The sequence below is a fragment of the Chiloscyllium plagiosum genome, chromosome 9, assembly GCF_004010195.1.
Source record: "Chiloscyllium plagiosum isolate BGI_BamShark_2017 chromosome 9, ASM401019v2, whole genome shotgun sequence".
Classification (NCBI taxonomy): domain Eukaryota; kingdom Metazoa; phylum Chordata; class Chondrichthyes; order Orectolobiformes; family Hemiscylliidae; genus Chiloscyllium; species Chiloscyllium plagiosum.
In genome coordinates this window covers 24,765,739-24,788,616 of record NC_057718.1, presented here as the reverse complement: position 1 = coordinate 24,788,616, position 22,878 = coordinate 24,765,739, and the positions used below count along the sequence as shown (strand labels likewise).

The window sequence follows — 22,878 nt, the reverse complement described above, 5'->3', positions numbered from 1 at the left end:
CAGTAGACAGGAGAAGCCTGTTTCAATTAGTAGAGATTTCAAAAACCAGGTGTCATAGATTCAAGCTAAGTAGCAGAAGGATTAGATGTAAAAACTTTTTAACAGAGGGTGGTGGGTGTCTGGAATTCACTGTCTGAGTTGGTGGTGGAGGTAGAGACCCAAAACTTTCTTTAAAAAGTACGCTGATGCCATGTCCCATCCTTAAGTACTTTAAGCTGCAAGACTATGGGGTGTATGCAAGAAGATGGGATTAGAAAGGAACTCTGGGTGTCTTTGAGTTGGCATGGACAAGATGACCCTTCTGTGCTGGCTCTTTAAAGGATCAATTTACTTAGATTAGATTAGATTAGATTAGATTCCCTACAGTATGGAAACAGGCCATACGTTTTCACTGCAGTCCTACAAATGATACTTTTCCTGACAAACTGAGCCACATCTGGCAGACTCACACTTAATTTAATGGTGACCATTTCCTTTGTCACCTGCCTCTAGCCTCATTTCTCCCTCTTCAGTTTTGTCTCCTGTGCAGTGACATGATTCCCTGGGGGTAGGCTGGGAGTCAATTTCAGGGCACGAGTAACAAGTTGAAAATCTCCCAAGCCATTTTAAGCCATCTTGCGCTATGTCTATTACTATGGTTAATAAGTTATTAACGTGATAAAATTGAGTTTAAATTAATTTTTAATTCTAAATTATTTTACTGTTTCTTGCTTGGAGTAAAATAAAACTTGAACATTAGTTGCATTGAAACTCATCATTTTCGAGCCCTCTATCTTGAAAATGAGGACATCAGAAATATCCAAAGACATTCAAGGGACTGTTTGTATGCCTGACTTTACAAGGAATGCAGCAAAAAGGGAGACTTGGGAATTAATTGAGGTCAGCTTACTGTAGCACTTATCTTCAAGGCTTTTACATGAATTGATTCAACCCTTTAAGCTTGAACTTCAGGAAGATGGTTACATGATATGTTATCACAACGGCACACATTTCAACACTAAATCCATAACTTGAAATGATTATCTTGCAGGAGCAGTTTAATACAACCATTTACACATTTGTCTGCATGTATTAGTACTATCCCATTGCAACATCTTTACTTCAACAATGAATATACATCACCCTCAGCTCTTTCATGGATGAAGGAAAATTTGAGCAATTTCCTTTAAAAGAGATCTGTGCCATCCTGGTCAGTTCTTTTAGCAACTGAATGAATGATTTGTTTATTGTCACTTGCGTTTTACAGCAAATTATACAGTAGAATACAGCAAAAAGCTTCAACAGTCATCCCACTCTGACACCATTTTGAATGGTTTCAGAATAAAAAGGATAAAAAGGTGTAAGCGAAAGAGAGCCCTGAGCCGGCTCACCAGTGACACAGGCACTGCCACCCTCCTCCACTGCTTGCACTGGATCCACCAACATAGGAGTCGCCACTCCATCGGCACTGTATCTCCGCCTGACTCACCTCACCAACGATGACGCTGATGCCATGTCCCATCCTGAATCTACATTAACCCCACAACCAGGAGTCCCCAGCTCCGCTACCACCTCAGTGACGGCAGGAGTCCTGGCTCCAGGCAAACCACGATGCCGCCGCTGCAGCCACTGCTAGGAGTTCCTGAATTGGGCCCACTGCTACTGAAAGTCCCTGCATTGGGCCCACCATAACCAGACGTCCCTGCATTGGGCCTACTGCAACAGGAGCCCCTGCTTTGGGCCTACTGCAACCAGGAGCCCCTGCTTTGGGCCCACTGCAACCAGGAGTCACTGCTTTGGGCCCACTGCAACCAGGAGTCACTGCTTTGGGCCCACTGCAACCAGGAGTCCCTGCTTTGGGCCCACTGCAACCAGGAGTCCCTGCTTTGGGCCCACTGCAACCAGGAGTCCCTGCTTTGGGCCTACTGCAGCCAGGAGTCCATGCTTTGGGCCTATTGCAACCAGGTGTCCCAGCATTGGGCCTACTGAAACCAGGGGTCCCTGCTTTGTGCTTACTGCAACCAAGAAGTGCTTGTTTATAAAGCATTTTGTAATGTTAGACTTTTTTTAGATTATTGGTGAGGTCTCAATTCCCAGTTCTTAAGTGGTGTAACTGCAATATTGATGCATTTCTGGTGTTGATGTTTTCAATATCAAACAGTAGATTTTCACTAGCTGAATTAGCTTTGGAAATGGTTGATTCTATAATCCACCTTTAAAGCCTCAAAGTGTCATGGTTCATTTCCAACCTCTAAAACTCAGCTTACCAAAAATTACATGATTCAAGGCTTGTTTGATCAAGCAAAGACCTACTCAAATCGGACGCTAGCACAGATACAATGAATTCAGGAAAGTTATAAAAGGAACAGTGAGATATTACTAAAAATAAATGTGGAACAATTAAGAGATGAAGAGCTTAATGATAGTCCTGGGGAATTGCCAAACAAAGAGACCTTGTGGTGCAGGTTCATAGTTCCTTGAATGTTGCAGATAGACAAGGTAGTGAAGAAATTATTTGGTCTGCCTGCCTTTATTGGTCAGTGCTTTGAGTATTGGAGTTAGAAGGTCATGTTGCGACTGTACAGGACATTGGTTAGGTTATATTTTGAATACTAATTCAGTTCTGCTTTCCCTGCTACAAGAAAGATGTTGAAAAGGTACAGAAAAGATCTATAAGGATGTTGCCAGGTTTGGAGGGTTTGAGCTATAGGGAGAGGCTGAATAGGCTGGGGCTATTTTCCCTGGAGCATCCGAGGCTAAAGGGTGACTTTATAGAGGTTTGTAAAATCACAAGGGACGTGGATAGGGTGAAAAGCTGAGGTCTTTTCTGAGGTTAGAGGAGTCCAAAGCTAGAGGCCGTAAGTTTAAAGTGAAAGGGGAGAGATATAAAAAGGATCTAAGGGACAACTTTTTCATGCAGAGGGTGGTGCAAGTATGGAATGAGCTGCCAGAGGGATTGGTGGAGGCTGGTACAATAACAATATTTAAGAAGCATCTGGATGGGTGTATGAATAGGAAGGCTTTAGTGGGATTTGGGCCAAATGCTGACAAATGGGAACAACATTAGTTTAGGATATGTGGTCAGCATGGACAAGTTGGACCGAAGGGTCTGTTTCCATGCTGTACATCTCTTCATCTCTAAGTTTGTCTTGGAGAGTGAGGAAATACTGAGATGCTAAACAATTACTTTGTTTCAGTTTTCATGGAATAAGGCACCATAACCTCACCAGATCATTAGCAAGAGAGAGAGAGAGAGATGGTTTAATCTGAGGGTCACTATGCCTCAGGTTGAGGGGAAAGGTCAAAAAGGAGAGTCCTTCATGGTAACCTCAGCCCATGCAAGAATTGATCCCACACTATTACTATCACCCTGCATCAGCTATCCAGCCAACTGAACTAAAGCAACCCCCGAGTTTTCTGGAATAAGTGAGCATTAGAACTGTAGAATTTGTGGAGGTCCTGTGGAGCAAACATTGGAGACTACTATCCAAGGAGAGGTAATGTTGAAGTTGTTCAAACTGTGGGACTTAATGTCTTATGTTTGAAGAATTGGGTGAATCGAGGAAAGAAATAGCAAAGATCCTGACCATATATTTGGTATTACGGGAAATTATTCCAGAGCACTAGAGAGTGGCAAGTGTATTAAGTTTCCAAAGAAATGTGGGCAGGAGGGCAAACATTGTAAGATGTTAACACTGGAAGTGTTACATTCATAACAATAGGAGGATCTAAAATTGGGTACATACTGAATCATAAAGGGCAGTTAAAATGTTGAACTTGCTTTAATTAACCAGGATTGAAGCAGAATAGAAACTTGTTGTTTAAAATCTGAATTTGATAGTTACTTAGAAAGAAACCTTATCAGTCTAGATGCTCTTTATGTTCCATTCAACTGATTGTCCATCCTATTGCATTTCATCCCACCTGCGTGATCTTCTATCCTTTTCTTCTTTATATGTTCGCATAGCTTTCCTTGAAATAAAGCCTCATTATTCACTTCACTTTCTCCATGCAAGTTCCACATTCTAACATTTCTGAGTGAAGAAGTTTCTCCTAAGTTCTTTATAGAATTTATTAGTGATTATTTTATATTTATCATGCGTAGGCTTCAACCTCCCCACAAGGAGGAATTTTGAGAGATTTAACTGGGATTAGAATGTGTGCCTCTGCATATTTCAAACTACATTATTTATGAAATTCTGTACACATCAGTCCTATTTATTTCAGAAATTATTTTAAAAGAAAATGTGTGCCTACAAGTTTTTTTTAGGCACAATTACTGATAGTGATATTTCACGCTCAATCTGGAATACAGTGATAAAGGCAAGCAAATGATTCAGCATAATATGACAAGGAAGAAGCTTAAATTTCCTTTACATAAACAGAAAAGATTAAATTATTTGCATTTTCTCTGGCTTTATTGCAACAAATGTAGCACTATTTATATCAAATGAAATAATCTCTCTCAGTTAAATGTACTTGGTAGACAGCTGAAATACAGGCAATATTTGCACAGTACAGACTTAAGGATTCCAGTTAAGGATTCCAGACCTGGTCTTATAAACAAAAATTTTAATTTGTGCTGTATTTTCCCCTATTTGCCCTGTTTGGATTTATGTATTTTTCCTGTCTTCTCCTTATCAATCTGTCAATCCACTGTGGGTTATCAGCCTGCCCCCTGCAGTACAGCAGTGATGCAAATTGAAATTGATCTTGCTAGGTTATTAACAGACCAATTCAAGGTTTTGTGCAGGGGATGCAAGTGTAAATAATTGTGAGATATTAATCCTGTCGCGCAAAGCACACAGCATGAATGGCAAAGGAATAAATGTGAGAAGGTGATAGTTAACTCATTTGCAGGGACACAGCTGCTATCAAAGCTTTTGTGATTGTAAGGATCTTACATTGTCATTCAATATAGAGCTAACAGTTTAACTCAGTAAAGGTTCATCCAGAGGTGTAAAAAATCTCCCACTTTACCACATGTTCTGTGTTTGAATGAAAGGCCTGGAATGCAGGCATTTTTTGTCCAATTACAATAGATTCTCAATCAACAGGGAGGCAATGACTCAGATTGACTCTGGACCCCCTGAAGTCTCATGGCTTCAGGTTAAACATAGGCAAGGAAGTCTTCTGCTGGTTACCATGTACCACCCTCCCTCTGGGAATGAACCAGTACTCCTCAACGTTGAACAATGCTAGGAGGAAACACTGAGGGTGGCAAGGGCACATAATGGTGGGTGATTTCAATGTACACCAAGAAGAGTGGCTTGGTGACAGCACTACTGATTGAGCTGGTCGGGTCTTAAAGGACACAGCTGCTAAACTGGGTCTGCAGCATGTGGCAAGGGAACCAACAAGAGGGAAAAACATACATGACCTCATCCTTACCAATCTGCCAACTGCAAATGCATCTGTCCATGCTAGTATCGGTAAGAGTAACCACCGCAAAGTACTTATGGAGATGACAGTCCTGTCTATACATTGAGAATACCCTCCATCGTGTTGTGTGGCACTATGCCCATGCTAAATGGCAGATGTCAAATAGATCTAGCAACTCAAGATTGGGTATGCATGATATACTGTGGGGCAGCAGCAGAATTGTACTCCAGCACAATCTGTAACTTCATGGCTCAGCATATTCCCCCACTCAACCAATACCATCAAGCCAGGAGATCAACCCTGGTTCAATGGAGAGTGCAGAGGGGATGCTAGGAACTGCACTCGGTACCCCTAAAAAATGAGGGGTCAAACTGGTGAAGCTACCAAACAGGCCACTTGCATACCAAACAGCATAAGCAGCAAGTGACAGACAGAGCTAAGTGAACCCACAACCAATAGATTAGGTCTAAGCTCTGCAGTCATGCTATATCCAGTCATTAATAGTGGTGGACAATTAAACAACTCATTGGACAAGGAGGCTAAAAAAAATCCCCAATTCTCAATGTTGGAAGAATGCTGCACATCAGTGCAAAAGGTAAGGCTGAAACATTCACAGTAATGAAATTCTGAACAGATGATCTATCTTGACCTCCTCCAGTGGTCCCCAGCATTAAAGATGCTGGTCATCAGCCAATTCAAGTCACTCACCATGATATCAAGAAATGGTTACAGGTACTGCACACTGCATAAACTATAAGCCAGACGACATTACGGCAATAGTGCTGAAGATTTGTGCTCTAGAACTTGCTGCTCCCTTGGCCAAGCTGTTCTAGTACAATTGCAACACTGGCATCTACCTGACAATGTGAAAAGTTGCCTAAGCATGTACTGAAAAAACAAATTAGCCAAATATTACCACATCAGTCCACTATCGATTACCAGTAAAATGATGGAAGCAATCATCAGCACATTACAATGGGATCTTGATCAGCTGGATCAGTGGGCTGAGAAATGGCAGATGGAGTTTAGTTCAGATAAATGCGAGGTGCTGCATTTTGGGAAAACAAATCTTAACCGGACCTATACGCTTAATGGTAAGGTCCTAGGGAGTGTTGCTGAACAAAGAGACCTTGGAGTGCAGGTTCATAGCTCTTTGAAAGTGGAGTCGCAGGTAGATAGGATAGTGAAGAAGGCATTTTGTATGCTTTCCTTTACTGGTCAGAGTATTGAGTACAGCAGTTGGAGGTCATGTTGCGGCTTTTCAGGACATTGGTTTGGCCATTGTTGGAATATTGCATGCAATTCTGGTCTCCCTACTATCGGAAAGATATTGTGAAATTTGAAAGGATTCAGAAAAGATTTACAAGGATGTTGCCAGGGTTGGAGGATTTGAGCTATAGGGAGAGGTTGAACAAGCTGGGACTGTTTTCTCTGGAGTGTCGGAGGCTGAGGGGTGACCTTATCGAGGTTTATAAAAAAATCATGAGGGGCATACATAGGATATATAGACAAAGCCTTATCCCTGGGGTCAGAGAGTCCAGAGCTAGAGGGCATAGGCTTATGGTGAGAGGGGAAAGACGTAAAAGAGACATAAGGGACAACGTTTTCACGCAGAGGGTTTTACATGTATGGAATGAGCTGCTAGAGGAATTGGTGGAAGATGGTACAATTGCAACATTTAAAAGGCATCTGGATGGGTATATGAATAGGAAGTGTTTGGAAGGGTATGGGCCAGGTGCTGGCAGGTGGACTAGATTGGGTTGGGACATCTGGTCGGCACAGATGGGTTGGACTGAAGGGTCTGTTTCCATGCTGTACATCTCTATGACTCTATCAACAGAGCTATAAAGCAGCACTTGCTCAGAAATAACCTGCTTAATGAATCTCAGTTTGGCTTCCGCCATAGCCACTCAGCTCCTGACCTCATTACAACCTGGGTTCAAACATGACAAAAGAGCTGAATTCCATGGAGGAGGTGAGAATGACAGAGTGCAACATCAAGGAGCCCTACAAAAATGAAATTAGTGGTTGAAGTCATTACCGAAAAATGGTTGTGATTCTTGGAGGTCAGTCAGTTCAGCTCCAGGACATCTCTGCAGGAGTTCCTCAGGGTAGTATCCTAGGCCCAAGCATCTTCATCAATGACCTTTCCTTCATCATAAGGTCAGAAGTAGGGATGTTTGTCAGTGATTTCCCAATGTTCAGCAGCATTCACAAGTGAAGCAGTCCATCTTCAAATGCAACAAGATCTGGACAATATTCAGGCCTGGTCTGACAAGTGGCAAGTAACATTCGTGCCACACAAATGCCAGGCTTTGACTATTACCAATAGGAGACAATTTAACCACCTGTCTTTGACATTCAATGGTGTAACCATCACTGAATCCCCCACTATCAATGTCCTTGGTATTGCCATTGACTAAAAACACAACTGGACTCACCACATAAACATAGTGCCTACAAGAGCGGGTCAGAGGCTTGGAATACGTGGTGAGTAACTCACTTTCTGAATCCTCAAAGGCTGTCCATAATCCACAACGCACAAGTCAGGAGTGTGGTGGAATACTTCCCACTTGCCTGAATGGGTGCGGCTCTAAGCATACTCAAGAAGCTTGACATCATCCAGGACAACACAGCCCACTCAATTGGCACCACATCCACAAGCATCCACTCCCTCCACCATCAATTCTCAGTAGCAGCAGTTATTATCTACATGATGCACTGTGAAATACATCAAAAATCCTTAGACAGCACTTTCCAAACTCTTGACCACTTCCAAGGAAAGACCAGAGCAGCTGATACATGAGAACACCATCACCTGCAAGTTCCCCTCCAAACCATCACCGTCCTGACTTGGAAATATATCGCAGTTCCTTCAGCATTGCTGGGTCAAAATCGTGGAATTTGCTCCCTAATGGCATTGTTGGTCAACAGCAATTCAAGAAGGCAGCTCTCTATGATATTCTGAACTGCAACTAGGGACAGCAATAAAATGCTGGCCAGCCAGCAACGCCCTACATCCCATGAGTGAATAAAAGAATTCCCTGCATTTTTCAATTTTGCTCCTTTAGTAATCCACTGTTATCACAACATCCCAACAGCACCACCACCCCCTCCTTATTTCTTAACCATATTACCTCAACGTCACTTCCCTCTCACTAATTACCTTATCTTGGTGGCTTCTTTCCTTCTTGATCATTTGCCTTCTTACTTTGGTCAATGTTACTCTTTCATAATTGCCCTCCAACTCTCACTCAAGGGCTGCTACCTCACAAGGGAATTGCTTACTTAACTAAGTCAGTCTTGTGGCTAAACATTGAGTAGACCTGAAGCTGAGCTAGCCCTACCAGTTTCTACGCCAGGCTCCCTTCTTCCACCTAGAACCAGGAGTCATCATTTAAAAATAAGGAGTCACTCATTTAAAAAGAGATGCGGAAACATATTTTTATGTCAGAGAATTGTGAGTCTTTGAAATTTTTTTCCTGTTAAGGCAGTGCATGCAGAATGTTTAAATATTTTTAAGGCAGTAGCGGACAGATTCTTTATTAACAAGGGAATAAAACATTATCAGGTGTATATAAAAATGTAGAGATGAGGCTAAAATCAGATCTGAATGGTAAAGTCAGCTCAATGGGCTAAGTGACCACCTCCTGTTGTATGTTCTCCTAAGCTGAATGTTCCATTTTTACATTACATTTGCCACTTTGGATTTCCCCTACAAATACTGCATTGATTCTGAAGATAATGCAACAATTCAAAAAACATTTCAGCAGAGAATTCTGATGTCAGAAAATCAGGCAGCCTCAGGTAGACTATTTCAGACACCTTGGATTCAATTTTAATTCTCTGCCCTTGGCAGAAATTAGTGCTGAAAATGTGTTGCTGGAAAAGCGCAGCAGGTCAGGCAGCATCCAAGGAGCAGGAGAGTCAACGTTTCGAGCATGGGCCCTTCTTCAGGAATGAGGAAAGTGTGCCAAACAGGTTAACATAAAAGGTAGGGAGGAGGGACTATGGGGAGGGGCATTGGAAATGCGATAGGTGGAAGGAGGTTAAGGTGAGGGTGATAAGGTGAGGGTGATAGGCCAGAGTGGGGGTGAAGGCGGAGAGGTCAGGAAGAAGATTGCAGGTTAGGAAGGGTTGGATTCAGCCACGGGGCGGTTGGGTTGGTTGATGTGGGTGTCCCAGAGGTGTTCTCTGAAACGTTCCGCAAGTAGGCGGCCTGTCTCCCCAATGTATAGGAGGCCGCATCGGATGCAGCGGATGCAGTAAATGATGTGTGTGGAGGTGCAGGTGAATTTGTGGCAGATATGGAAGGATCCCTTGAGGCCTTGGAGGGAAGTAAGGGGGGAGGTGTGGGCGCAAGTTTTGCATTTCTTGCAGTTGAAGGGGAAGGTGCCGCGAGTGGAGGTTGGGTTGGTGGGGGGTGTGGGTCTGAAAGTAGTCCGGAGTCCGTGCGGGATCAGTCGGTTCCGTAGGCAGGTGCTGAGGAAGGAGATGTGGTTGTGGTAGCGAGTCTGTTTGAGAACGTGGCTGAAGAGCTTCTGGGCAGAGGAGATGACCTGGGGTGTGCAGTGAGAGAGGGACTCACTGAAATCTTTGTAGAGGGAGGAAGAGAGCTTCTTCAAGGAAGGCATCCTTGTAAGAGGATTCGCAGTAGGTTAAAATCAACTAGGAGAAAGTGAGGACTGCAGATGCTGGAGATCAGAGCTGAAAATGTGTTGCTGGAAAAGCGCAGCAGGTCAGAAATTAGCACTGATCGGGCCGACTGTCAGACACCAGCTGCATGCCAGCAGGGTGCACATTAAGTATGCAAATCAGGCTCCAATGATGTCATCAGGACTGAAACTGATGGTTTATCCTGGAGTTTGAGGTGTGTGCAGAAATGGTCACTCCACAGGTCTAATTGAGGAGCTGAGTGTGTATGAAATCACCAAACTAAGACTGAAAGAGAGCAGTTCCTGGATAATGGTTGGCGTGGCTATGTCGGAGCTTATCATAACTGAGATTGCATTCTGAAAACCTGACCTTACTGAAGCTACTTAAAAAGGTGTTTATCTGAAATACTTCGGTCAAAAGTCATACAACACCGGGTTAGAGTCCTACAGGTTTATTTGAAATCACAAATATTCAGAGTGCTGTTCCTTTGTCAGAAGACTTCATCTTCAGCACTCTAACCTGATGTTGTGTGACTTCTGACCCTGTTCACCCCAGTCCAATACTGGCACCTCCATATCAGCTGCAATACTTAGTTTCAGCTTTCCCTTCACTTCTGGCAATTGCCTTTTTGCCTGTGGGATAGTTGTGACAGTGGTGCATTGGTGCATTGAGAAGTTGCAGGGTGCATACCTGCTTGGTGTAATTGGTGTATAAGAAGTTTCAGTTCTCAAATCAGCAGGATGCATCTGCTGCTGGACTCGCACGTTGAGCAGAGCCATCAGCTGAAAATCAGGAGGAGCCACTTTTATATTTCAACCTGAAGTTTATATTGTTTGTTCTGACAACTAGTTGGGAGAATGTCAAGGAATTTCTAGATGTTAGACAAAGCTGCATGCAGGTTAACATAGAAGAGTGTACAATTCCTTTACATTTGACGTCTGTCACCATCCCAGGGAGATTAATTTGATGTTTGCAAAGCAGAATTACAGTTGGTTACAAAATGCCAGAAGATATGTGAAGTTTGGATATCAAAATCATCAACATTGTCAGAGGAGTTGAAGAAGAGATCATGCTAGAATATGATGTCATGCTCATGGGAACTAAATTAACTTCAGAAAATAGATTAATTATTAATTATGTCCGCAGTGTTGGTAGCATACCAATTCTATTGAACCCACCATCACCACCATCACCACCACCACCACCACCACCACCATCCAATCATTTGAATGATTGCTGCATTAAGAATCTGGTAACCAGGGTACCCATGGGCTGGACATCAATGCCAAATCTTACCTGGCTAGGACCAATTAAAAGCCAGCCTGTACTTTTTTTTAATGGTAAGGAAAGTTGTGACTGGAGTCAGTGTTGGCAGTCCTGCAGGAAGTGACTCTGACCTGGGAAGTAGTGGAGAATGACACAATGTGTGAGTGAGTCGATTTTGAGTGCTGCAGTGGATGAGGAGGTGAAATATTGGAAAGATGCTCTGTATTCAGCAGGGGGACGTGCTAGGGGGTAGAGTGGCAGGAGACCCTCTGGATTTATGTTCAAAAAGTAGTGCGAGCTGATTGCTTGAGCAGTAAATGCCAGCAGTCAAGCCCCAGGAATGTGGATACAGTGCTGCAAAAAGCCCAATGACTCAGTGACTACTCAAAGTTAGTGATTCCATTTTCAAATGTCATATCCACAAGTATCAGTCACTGCACCACAACTCCTTTACTCACCGACCAACAATCTCTGTCAATTAAGTCACTCTTCACATTCACCACTCATGGACACACGTCACCCTCCTTTTGCAGAATGTGGTGCACAATTGAAGGGAAACAGACACACGTGCAAGTCATAACCCTCTGGAGGACGTGGTGTGGCCATTATCCATCATGGTTGGCACGGTGACACAGTGGTTAGCATTACTGCCTCACAGCACCAGACACCCGGGTTCAATTCCCGCCTCAGGCGCCTGTGTGGAGTTTGCACATTCTCCCCGTATCTGCGTGGGTTTCCTCCGGGTGCTCCGGTTTCCTCCCACAGTCCAAAATGTGCAGTTTAGGTGAATTGACCATGCTAAATTGCTCGTAGTGTTAGGTGAAGGGGTAAATGTAGGGGAATGGGTCTGGGTGGGTTGTGCTTCGGCAGGCCGGTGTGGACTTGTTGGGCTGAACGACCTGTTTCCAGACTGTAAGTAATCTAATCTAATCTAACAAGTGAGGATGTGGCCAGGAGTGGGGCTGATAGCTAAAATGACCATTTCCTTAACTTCCAATTCACATTGCATTTCCCTTTCATTCTACTGTGTCTGCTGTGTTAAAAGCATAGTGGTGTGAACATACATTTCTTACTTACCCTTCTCTACACACTAACTTTACCTTTGTACTTGTTCCTTTAAGGAATCCAAAAGGTGCATCCTGCTAAGGCAATGGAAGAACTGCAAGAGTGATGAAAATACAACACTTTCATTCAGCTTCACATTTACATCCATGAACTCAGTTACTGACACAGCATATCAGAGGATTGCTTAAAACAATGTGGATGATGGAGATCTGAAACAAAAACAGAAATTGCTGGAGAAACTCGACATCTCTGGAGAGAAAACAGTTTATATTTCAAATCCAGTGACTGTTCTGATGAAGAGTCATGGATTTGAAATGTCAACTATGCTTTCTCTCCATAGATGCTGTCAGACCTGCTAAGTTTCTCCAGCAATTTCTATTTTTATATCAGAGGACAGACTTTTTAAAATCCTTCATGGGATATCAGCTTTGCAAATTCAGAAATGCTTCTTTGAACTGATTGGCTTTCTGGGCCATTTGGGAGGGCAGTTAAAAGTCAGTCACACAGCTGTAGGTTTGGAGTCATATGTAGACAAAGAAAAGCAGATTTCCTTCCATAAAGGACATTAATAAACCAGATAACTAACAGTGATAATTTCATGGACACCACTACCACGGCTTTTACTCCAGACTTCATTAATTCAATGTCAATTCTCCACCAGCTACCATGGTGGGTCTTGAATTTGTTTCCAGTGCATTAGTTTGGGTTCTCTGGATGACTAATCCAATGACATTACTATTATCTCTCCTGGAATGTGTGTGTCCTGAGACAGTGAGTGGGGGGACAAGGATAACATCGGTGCCAGTTGAATGAAGTGTAAAGCCATTTGCAGAATTTGCTGAAGAGGACTCAGTAGAGAACTTTGATGGGATAGTCTATAAAAGAATGCAGCCTGGTATGACCAGAGAAATCCTCAGTGAAGAAAAGCTGCAACAAAGGCACGGTGGCACAGTGATTAGCACTGCTGCCTCACAGCGCCAGAGACCTGGGTTCAATTCCCGCCTCAGGCGACTGACTGTGTGGAGTTTGCACGTTCTCCCCGTGTCTGCGTGGGTTTCCTCCGGGTGCTCCGGTTTCCTCCCACAGTCCAAAGATGTGCAGGTCAGGTGAATTGACCATGCTAAATTGCCCGTAGTGTTAGGTAAGGGGTAAATGTAGGGGCATGGGTGGGTTGCGCTTCGGCGGGGCGGTGTGGACTTGTTGGGCCGAAGGGCCTGTTTCCACACTGTAAATAATCTAATCTAATCTAATCTAAAATACCATAGAGCGTGAAGGAGTTCAGCACCAACTTAGAACAGAGCTGTGGAATCCTAACCCATCCCTTCCAACATGGATGGGATGTCCAACTTGTTCACACCCAAATCTGATACATCTGATGCTGTTATCACAATTTCTATTGGAGCACAAATTGCAGACAGTTATCATACATGTTTAGTCTGTTGCCATAGGTACTAAGAAGTAGACCATTCAGCCCCTTGTGCATACACCATCATTCTATGCCAAGGAGGATTATGTACCTCAACACTACTTTAACACATTATCTCCAAATCTGTTTTCCATTAATATCTACAAATATCTGTCTAGAGCCTCTTTAGGGATAAAGAATTCCAAAGATTAATTTTCCTTTAATTGAAGACGTTCCTCTTCATCTCAGACCTAAATGACTCATTCCTCATTCTGATAGTCTGCTTTCCAGGTTTAGATACCCCATTCAGACTCCCAATGGCTATGGATTACAGGTTCCAAAGGAGGTGACGTGTTATCTCAAAAGTCTGCCAAATATAATCTAACAGATTACCAGGCTCCCTTGTACACAGACCTGGAGCAGAAACATTTTGAGACTCTCAGAAAACAATCTCAGGAAACAATCTCAGAATGATGGCATTCATCCTCTAGTCATTGGCACTGCACCAGTGCCTTGCTGTTTCCCATCAGTCGCCCTACCAAGACAGCTTCTGTGCAAAGCAAAATGGTCCATTTCAAATTCATGCCTCCTCAGTCCAGAACTTATTGAAGTCATCAGCCTTCCACTAGCCATGACACAGGAATAATGGTAGCACAACACCAGAGCACAATGATAGGCAAAGGAATGTGGAACAGAAGCCTTACGGAATGCATAAAGCTTTTTTAAAAATTATGGTTTGAATTCTTCATTTGTTGATAGTTATCGTTGGTGCATTATAGCCATGCAGATGCTACATCAGAGGGACAACTGTTTGTAAATGGGGAATTGGGTTTAGGATGACTAATACTGAGCTTGGATGAGTTTCACTTCGTGGAACTCGCCAGAAAACAACTGTCAGGGTTGCCTCCTCTCTTCTTCCTCCTCCACATATTCCTTACCTCCTCCTTCTTCTTACTGTCTTAATCTTTAGCTTCTGTCTGTGTCATCACTGGTATGTATAGCTGCTATAACTACTGGTAACAGCTGAACTTCTTGATGGTGAAGTTGTGGAGCATGCAACAGACCTCCATGTTTTCACACACTTTCCACCTGGTACTGTTCCAAAGAAATCCAGGCATCACTTGACCCACACATGAATGATTTGCTCTGTCTCATTTTGGGTGGCATTGTGGCTTTTATTACATACTTACCATAGGCATGGGTTGCTTACCAGAGTCATCAATCACATAGTCAGCAGGTAGCCTTGACATTCATGTGGTAGCTAAAATTCAAGTGGTGCAGTGGACTGTGGCAGAATGAAGGCAATATGACCGCTGTCAGAAAATCAGGTATGGACTCTGTGTATAGTCAGATGCTAGCTGGACACAGAGGGAGTGAACTGCTTTTCAATTCAGATCCAGGGAAATGTTGGCATGTAGCACCCAAGAAGTAAAGTGTTTGCATCTGTCCTTCACATTCAACAGCATTATCAGTGCAGAAACTCCACCATCAACATTCTACAGCTTACCATTTATCAGAAAGTTAACTGAACTGTCCATACAAATACTGTAGCTACGAGAGCTGGTCAGAGGCAAGGAATTCTTGACAAGAATTTCCCCAAAGCCTGTACATTATCTAGATATCAAAGGTCAGGAATGTGATGGAAAATTCATCACTCTGTGGCATTGGGAGGACTATAACCCTCGTGAAACCTTGTGTAAACTCTGCTTGCTTCTCTCTAGCAGGAGAAAAGGGATTGTCGAACAAGATTTTCCAACCATTGTCAATTTACGCTGCACTTTTATATTCTCCTAACCCAATGCTGCAATATATTTAGTCCAGGACATCCTGATCCCAGTTTTTGAATGGATGACTGAATGGTTGAGTAGAATAATGAGCGAATTTCGGGCAGGGTGGGTAAGTAGGTAGGTGAGTTGGGATGGTTGGAATATGTTGAAAGGGATAGTTAGGCCAGGGGTTAGTCAGGTCAGGTTGGGGGGATATTCAGGTCTGGTCAGCATTGTAGTTTAGTCGTGAGAGATCATTGGGTCTGGATAGAGTATGGTCATGTCAGATATGGTGGTTGGTAATCAAAGGACAAGTTGGTTTGCCATCTGTCTCATTGTATTGGCTTTTCACATGTCTTATGAAGAGAGATTGAGCAATTTATGCCTAATTAATTTTTAATTAGCAATGGGTTGAATGGTTATGGAGAATAGATAGGAACATGGAGTTGAGGCTGAGATTATATCAAATAGTGGAGCAGGCTCAATGGGCAAGCCCACTCTTGCTCTTAGTGCTATGTTCTTATGCGCCATTTGTGGTTTTGTACCTTAAGAACTTTTGCTGATCTCTTGTGATACCAGTTGATCTTCTCTTAGTATTGATCAGTGCTCCTACTCTTCAGCTTCCCTTACTATCTGTACAACTGGCTGTAAATTTTATTTTGAATGTAACAAATTTGATAAAGGTTCTGCAGCAATTTCAACAATTATTCTGCCCTTCATGACTTCTGACTTTAAACCACCATAACTGTAGAGATCATCGGTGAAATTATCCATAGATTCCCCTAGATTCTGAAGTTGCTGCTAAATCGTGCTCTTTTAAGAATCTTATTTGTTCAGAGGTTAAAAACATTTTCAATGGCTTCTTTTACAACTTAATGAGTGAGAATATCATTAGTTACACTTCTAATTATTTATAGAAATATATTAACTTTTCCTATTTATGTTTTAATGTCTAATTTAGAAATAATTTTATGTTCTAAGAATTGTTTTCTCCAAGATGTCCAAAGTGTTGTTTGGTCCATCTCTGAAAACCTCCATGTCCAATCACTGCTTGGCTGAATCCTGCCTCAGATAATTGGTATCTATATCAATCTGTAACTGTCATAGAAAGACTGATACTTCAGATTCAGGGAGATCCTAGCTGTCCTGCTGCAATGCATCTCTTACCAGGTCTAAAATTCTTTTGCCATCAACTGTAGATTCTGCTTTGTTGAATCATGCCACGAGGGTTTATCTTGTAAGGTTCTTGAATCTTCAGCTCTTCCTGCAGCTCACTATTAATATAAGCAGTGTCCTTAAAGCTAAAGAAGGATCCTTAGACATCCAAAGCTGCCCATATAAGGTATCAGGCAGCGAAACAAAATCTACATTGCTGATTGCCATTTGTTGCACTATTGCTCATTATTGGATCAAAACCTAGAAGTATAGAAAATGTTAAGTTTTGTGGGTACTGCACCCATCCAGGTAAGTGATGAATATTCCATCACATTTCTGACCTTTGTCATGTAAATGAGGGACAGGTTTTGGGGATTCCTTGCCTCTGACCAGCTCTTGTAGCTACTGGATGGGTGGTCCAGTTATGTTTCTGGTTGCTAGTTACCTGTAGGATGTAGATGGTGGGGGATTCTGCACTGATAAAGCTGTTGAATGGAAAGGACAGATGGTTAAATTGCAATCCATGTTCATAATGACAACAAAGACCATCAATCTGCCTGGGTAAAAGAATGAGTGTTTATATAAAAATATATAGTCTGAGATGGAACTTTGTACTTCAAAATGATGTGCATTTGTGGAGTGAAAAGATTTTTAAAATTATTATTAAAGCAATTCAAAATAATCTCTGTACAGAAGGTGTTATCTAATTCTAATTGTGATTTTAATGCCCAGTGTACAGGTTTCTTTATAAAACCATGACTTGTGTTGATGCTTCCTTAGAAAACAGAATCCCTTAATGTGAATAGAAAATAAAATTAAGCTGAAGAGATGAAATGGCTTTACCCTTAATTAAAGAAAAGCAAAACATTTCGTTACACTGCAAAGGAAAAAAATGCTGAGTACATTCTCTTTTTTAAAAAAATGTTTAAAGGCATGGAATGCAAAAATAACATTAAACATTTTCTCCCATCTCATTTCAGATGGAGGATGTTATAGCACGAATGCAAGAGGAGAAAAATGGGATTCCTATCCGCACAGTCAAAAGCTTTTTGTCAAAAATTCCCAGTGTGTTTTCTGGTAAGATACTGTACTAATTTTAAGTGGCATGGAAGGATATGGCCAGTTTTATGTCAGTGTGGAAAACTTAATGAAATCTGATGAGAAGATGTGGGGCATCAGTCTTATGGAAATTCCAGTTAGCCACATTTTGCGCAACAAATGCAATAGTAAAGCTGGCAATTTGTATTTTTTAAAATATGTTTTGCATTGACAAAAGGAACATATAGCTTCTAAAAAAAAAAATCCTCTTTCTAATATTTATCTGGACAAGTAGAAGCTGATCAAAGAGTTTCACTGTGGAGTTGGGTGGTAGAAGGTCAGGTCTAAACTAACTGAGTTAAGTTCATTGTGGAGGTTACAACCCTGGTATGTAATACGGTGCCCTGTGCTTCCTTCTATTTGCCTCAGCCCAAGCTGTTTGAGGGCACTCACCATGCTTCCTCAAGTGCCCTCTGTCCTTGCAACTTTCTTGTTATAACTACTATGAAACTACTTTGAATCATACAAGGATAGGCAGAAGAAGTCGGAAAACACATAGAACATAAACCAGAAGTTTGCAGAAACATCATTTTAATTTTTCTGTATTCTAGATAGGACTGGTAAAAAATCTGCTGTCTATGTATTACACAGGTATCCTACTCTTTCTTAAGCCCTGTGCATGCTGACCTACATTGGTACCCAGTCAAACCAAACCTTCACTTTAATTTTTTAATTTTTCTTTTCAATCCCTCTGTAGCTTTACTGCTCCCTATCTCTGAAATCTCTTCCAATTGATAGTGGTTTCTTTTTCATTCCTAATATAACTGATCTGCGATGGGTGGCTGTGGACTCCAACGGCTTAGGCTCCACATCCTGGAATTCTTTCCATCGTATTCTCCACCTCACTTTTCTTCCAATAAAACATTCCTTAAAATCCACCTCTCTGAGCTAGCTTCTCGTCATCTGACTTAATATCTCTTTATGTGTCCCATTTTACTTTATAATGTTTGTACAAAGTATCTTGTGTTATTTCATTCCATTTAAAGCATTATACAAATGTAGATTGTGATTGCACAAAGGAAAACAAAAAGAAAAATTAAAGGACAAGGAGATTATTTTTTAAGAAAATGGTTTTAAAAAGACAATTTATTTAATGGATGTATTTGCCATGTAAAACATAGCTAACTTGAATCTGCAGAAGGTTTTCCTGAACTCCTGCTATCATTTTTATTTATTTGTTTATTGTCACATGTATCTTCATACAAAATACAGTGAGAAGTGTTGGATATTGTTGCACTCTCTGGTACCATCGTAAAGCACGGGAAAATAAATGAAAACATAGAATATAAAGGCAGGGAAATGAAGAAATAAAAGAAGTGTCCCACATTACAGTCCTTCTTGATAAGTGGGCCATGGGCCATAGACCTGGTAGCTAGACACAAATCTCCTTCACTGAATCGCCGTCACTGGAATAAAAATTACCCACTCTTCGGCTCCATCTAACTCCGCCACTCTGAGTCCTTGCTGGATCTCACCATTTCACATGCTACTGATGCTGCCTGGTACCGAATTGGCCAAACTTTTACTCCGACACTACTACGAGTCCACTTTGGGCCCGCCTTGCCAATGCAACCATTTTTGATGCCACCAGCTCAAACTTGCCTCTGCTGCAGCAGCAGCAGCAGCAGGCATGAATCAGCACTAGGACTGCCTCATCAATGCAGAAGCCGCTGTGATCCTAAACTTGTCTCTGATATTGCTGTCGCCTGTCCGCAGTGCTGGGCCTACTCCATTGGTTGGAGATGTCAGAGACCTGGGGGAAAGTGGCATAAATGACTATTACTTGATGTTTCTGCAGATATTTGGCATCATATTAAACTTTTATTGACTGTGGAAATTGGACCATTATCAGTGTGATGACCCATTGCATACCCCTCTCCATCCTCCTTTCTATTGAAGTTGGAAACATAAATTGGAAAAGGTGCAAACCAGCCACCTGATATCATTTCTGGACCCAAGATTGAAGTCATTCCCAATCAACTGAAGTTAGGTCAGGATATTGGGAAGGTACCACTGCAATTTAAATCTAAATTGTATGCAACAAACTTTTTATTAATTGGACCTATGGGACCAGGAGTGAGTGGGTTGATCAAGTATTATCAGGAGGTTTACATAATCAATGTAAAAACACAGAAATAAATGATAGAAGTGTAAGGCTGGGGTTTTACACATCACTGTTATACTTTATTTACAGCATAAGTCACTGAACTAATAATGCAACTTTGCCTTGAATAAAACTTGCTGGCAGAGAACTTTCTTACATGTACCCTCAATAGACTATTCAGGTTTCACGGTAGATAGTGTACTTGAGGTGAGGATTTAAACTAGCAAGATGAGGAGTGAGACCCAGGGGGTTAGTGAGGAAAGAGATCAATCTGAGACGGGTACAGCTGAGAACAGAAGTGAGTCAAACAGTCAGGGCAGGCAGGGACAAGGCAGGACTAATAAATGAAACTGCATTTATTTCAATGCAAGGGGCCTAACAGGGAAGCCAGATTAACTGGTGACGAACATGGGACTGGGATATCATAGCAATTACAGAAACATGGCTCAGGGATGGGTAGGACTGGCAGCTTAATGTTCCAGGATGCAAATGCTATGGGAAAGATAGAAAGGGAGACAAGAGAGGAGGGGAAGTGACATTTTTGATAAGGGATAGCATTACAGGTGTAGTGAGGGAGGAAATTCCCGGAAATACATCCAGGGAGGTTATTTGGGTGGAATTGAGAAATAAGAAAGGGTTGAGCACCTTATTGGGATTGTATTATAGACCCCCTGATAGTCAGAGGGAAATTGAGAAACAAATTTGTAAGGAGATTTCAGCCATCTGTAAGAATAATATGGTGGTTATGGTAGGGGATTTTAACTTTCCAGAGACTGGGACTGCCATAGTGTTAACGATTTAAATGGAGAGGAATTTGTTAAGTGTGTACAAGAACATTTTCTGATTCAGTATGTGGATGTACCTAATAGAGAAGGTGCAAAATTTGACCGACTCTTGGGAAATAATGCAGGACAGGTGACTGAGGTGTCAGTGGGGGAGCATTTTGGGGCCAGCGACCATAATTCTATTAGATTTAAATTAGTGATGGAAAAGGATAGGTCAGATCTACAAGTTAAAGTTCTAAATTAGAGAAAGGCCAATATTGACGGTATGAGGCAAGAACTTTCAAAAGCAGGTAAAGGGACAGCTGGAAAATGGGAAGGTTTCAGAAATGAGATAATGAGAGTCCAGAGACAGTATATTCCTGTTAGGGTGAAAGGAAAGGCTGGTAGGTATAGGAAATGCTGGATGACTGAAGAAAATTGAGAGTTTGGTTAAGAAAAAGAAGGAAGCATATGTCAGGTATAGATAGGATGGATCGAGTGAATCCTTAGAAGAGTATAAAGGCAGTAGGAGTATACTTAAGAGGCTATCAGGAGGGCAAAAAGTGGACATGAGATAGCTTTGGCAAATAGAATTAAGAATAATCCAAAGGGTTTTTACAAATATATTAAGGACAAAAGGGTAACTAGGGAGAGAATAGGGCCCCTCAAAGATCAGCAAGGCTGCCTTTGTGTGGAGCCACAGAAAATGGGGGAGATACTAAACGAGTATTTTGCATCAGTATTTACTGTGGAAAAGTACATGGAAGATATAGAATGTAGGGAAATAGACGGTAACATCTTTAAAAATATCCATATTACAGAGGAGGAAGTGCTGGATGTCTTGAAATGGGTAAAAGTGGATAAATCCCCAGGATCTGATCAGGTATATCCTAGAACTCTGTGGGAAGCTAGGGAAGTGATTGCTGGGCCTCTTGCTGAGATATTTGGATCATCGATAGTCACAGGTGAGGTGCTGGAAGACTGGAGGTTGGCTAACGTGGTGCCACTGTTTAAGAAGGGTGGTAAGGACAAGCCAGGGAACTATAGACCAGTGAGCCTGATGTTGGTGGTGGGCAAGTTGTTGGCAGGAATCCTGAGGGACAGGATGTACATGTATTTGGAAAGGCAAGGACTAATTAGGGATAGTCAACATGGCTTTGTGCATGGGAAATCATGTCTCACAAACTTGATTGAGTTTTTTGAAGAAGTAACAAAGAGGATTGATGAGGGCAGAGCAGTAGATGTGATGTATATGGACTTCAGTAAGGCATTCGACAAGGTTCCCCATCGGAGACTGGTTAGCAAGGTTAGATCTCATGGAATACAGGGAGAACTAGCCATCTGGCTCAAAGGTAGAAGACAGAGGGTGGTGGTGGAGGGTTGTTTTTCAGACTGGAGGCCTGTGACCAGTGGAGTGCCACAAGGATCGGTGTTGGTTTCTCTACTTTTCGTCATTTATATAAATGATTTGGATGTGAGCATAAGAGGTATATAGTTAGTAAGTTTGCAGTTGATATCAAAATTGGAGGTGTAGTGGACAGCGAAGAAGGGGTTACCTCAGAGTACAATGGGATCGTGATCAGATGGGCCAATGGGCTGAGAAGTGGCAGATGGAGTTTGATTCAGATAAATGCGAGGTGCTGCATTTTGGGAAAGCAAATCTTAGCAGGACTTATACACTTAATGGTAATGTTTGAGGGAGTGTTGCTGAACAAAGAGACCTTGGAATGCAGGTTCATAACTTCTTGAAAGTGGAGACACAGATAGATAGGATAGTGAAGAAGGTGTTTGGTATGCTTTCCTTTATTGGTCAGAGTATTGAGTACAGGAGTTGGGAGGTCATTTTGCAGCTGTACAGGACATTAGTTGGGCCACTGTTGGAATATTGTGTGCAGTTCTGGTCTCCTTCCTATCGGAAAGATGTTTTGAAACTTGAAAGGGTTCAGAAAAGATTTACAAGGATGTTGCTGGGTTTGGAGGATTTGAGCTATAGGGAGAGGCTGTTTTCCCTGGAGCATTAGTGGCTGAGGGGTGACCTTATAGAGGTTTATAAAATTATGAGGGGAATGGATAGGGTAAATAGACAAAGTCTTTTCCCTGGGGTGGACGAGTCCAGAACTAGAGGGCATAGGTTTAGGGTGAGAGGGGAAAGATATAAAAGAGACCTATGGGGCAACTTTTTCATGCAGTGGGTGGTACGTGTATGGAATGAGCTGCCAGAGGAAGTGGTGGAGGCTG

The 22,878-nt window shown here is 42.1% G+C and overlaps 1 protein-coding gene across 5 annotated transcripts in view; it reads left to right on the top strand.

Annotated features, from left to right (window-relative positions):
- LOC122552701 (regulator of G-protein signaling 7) overlaps positions 1–22,878 on the top strand; it is a 450,150-nt gene that overhangs the window by 202,454 nt on the left and 224,818 nt on the right. For all 5 annotated transcript variants that reach the window (XM_043695584.1, XM_043695581.1, XM_043695583.1 and 2 more), the window contains exon 3: positions 17,655–17,751. In XM_043695584.1, coding sequence (XP_043551519.1) covers positions 17,655–17,751 — 97 coding nt within the window. The remainder of the gene's footprint in view (positions 1–17,654; positions 17,752–22,878) is intronic.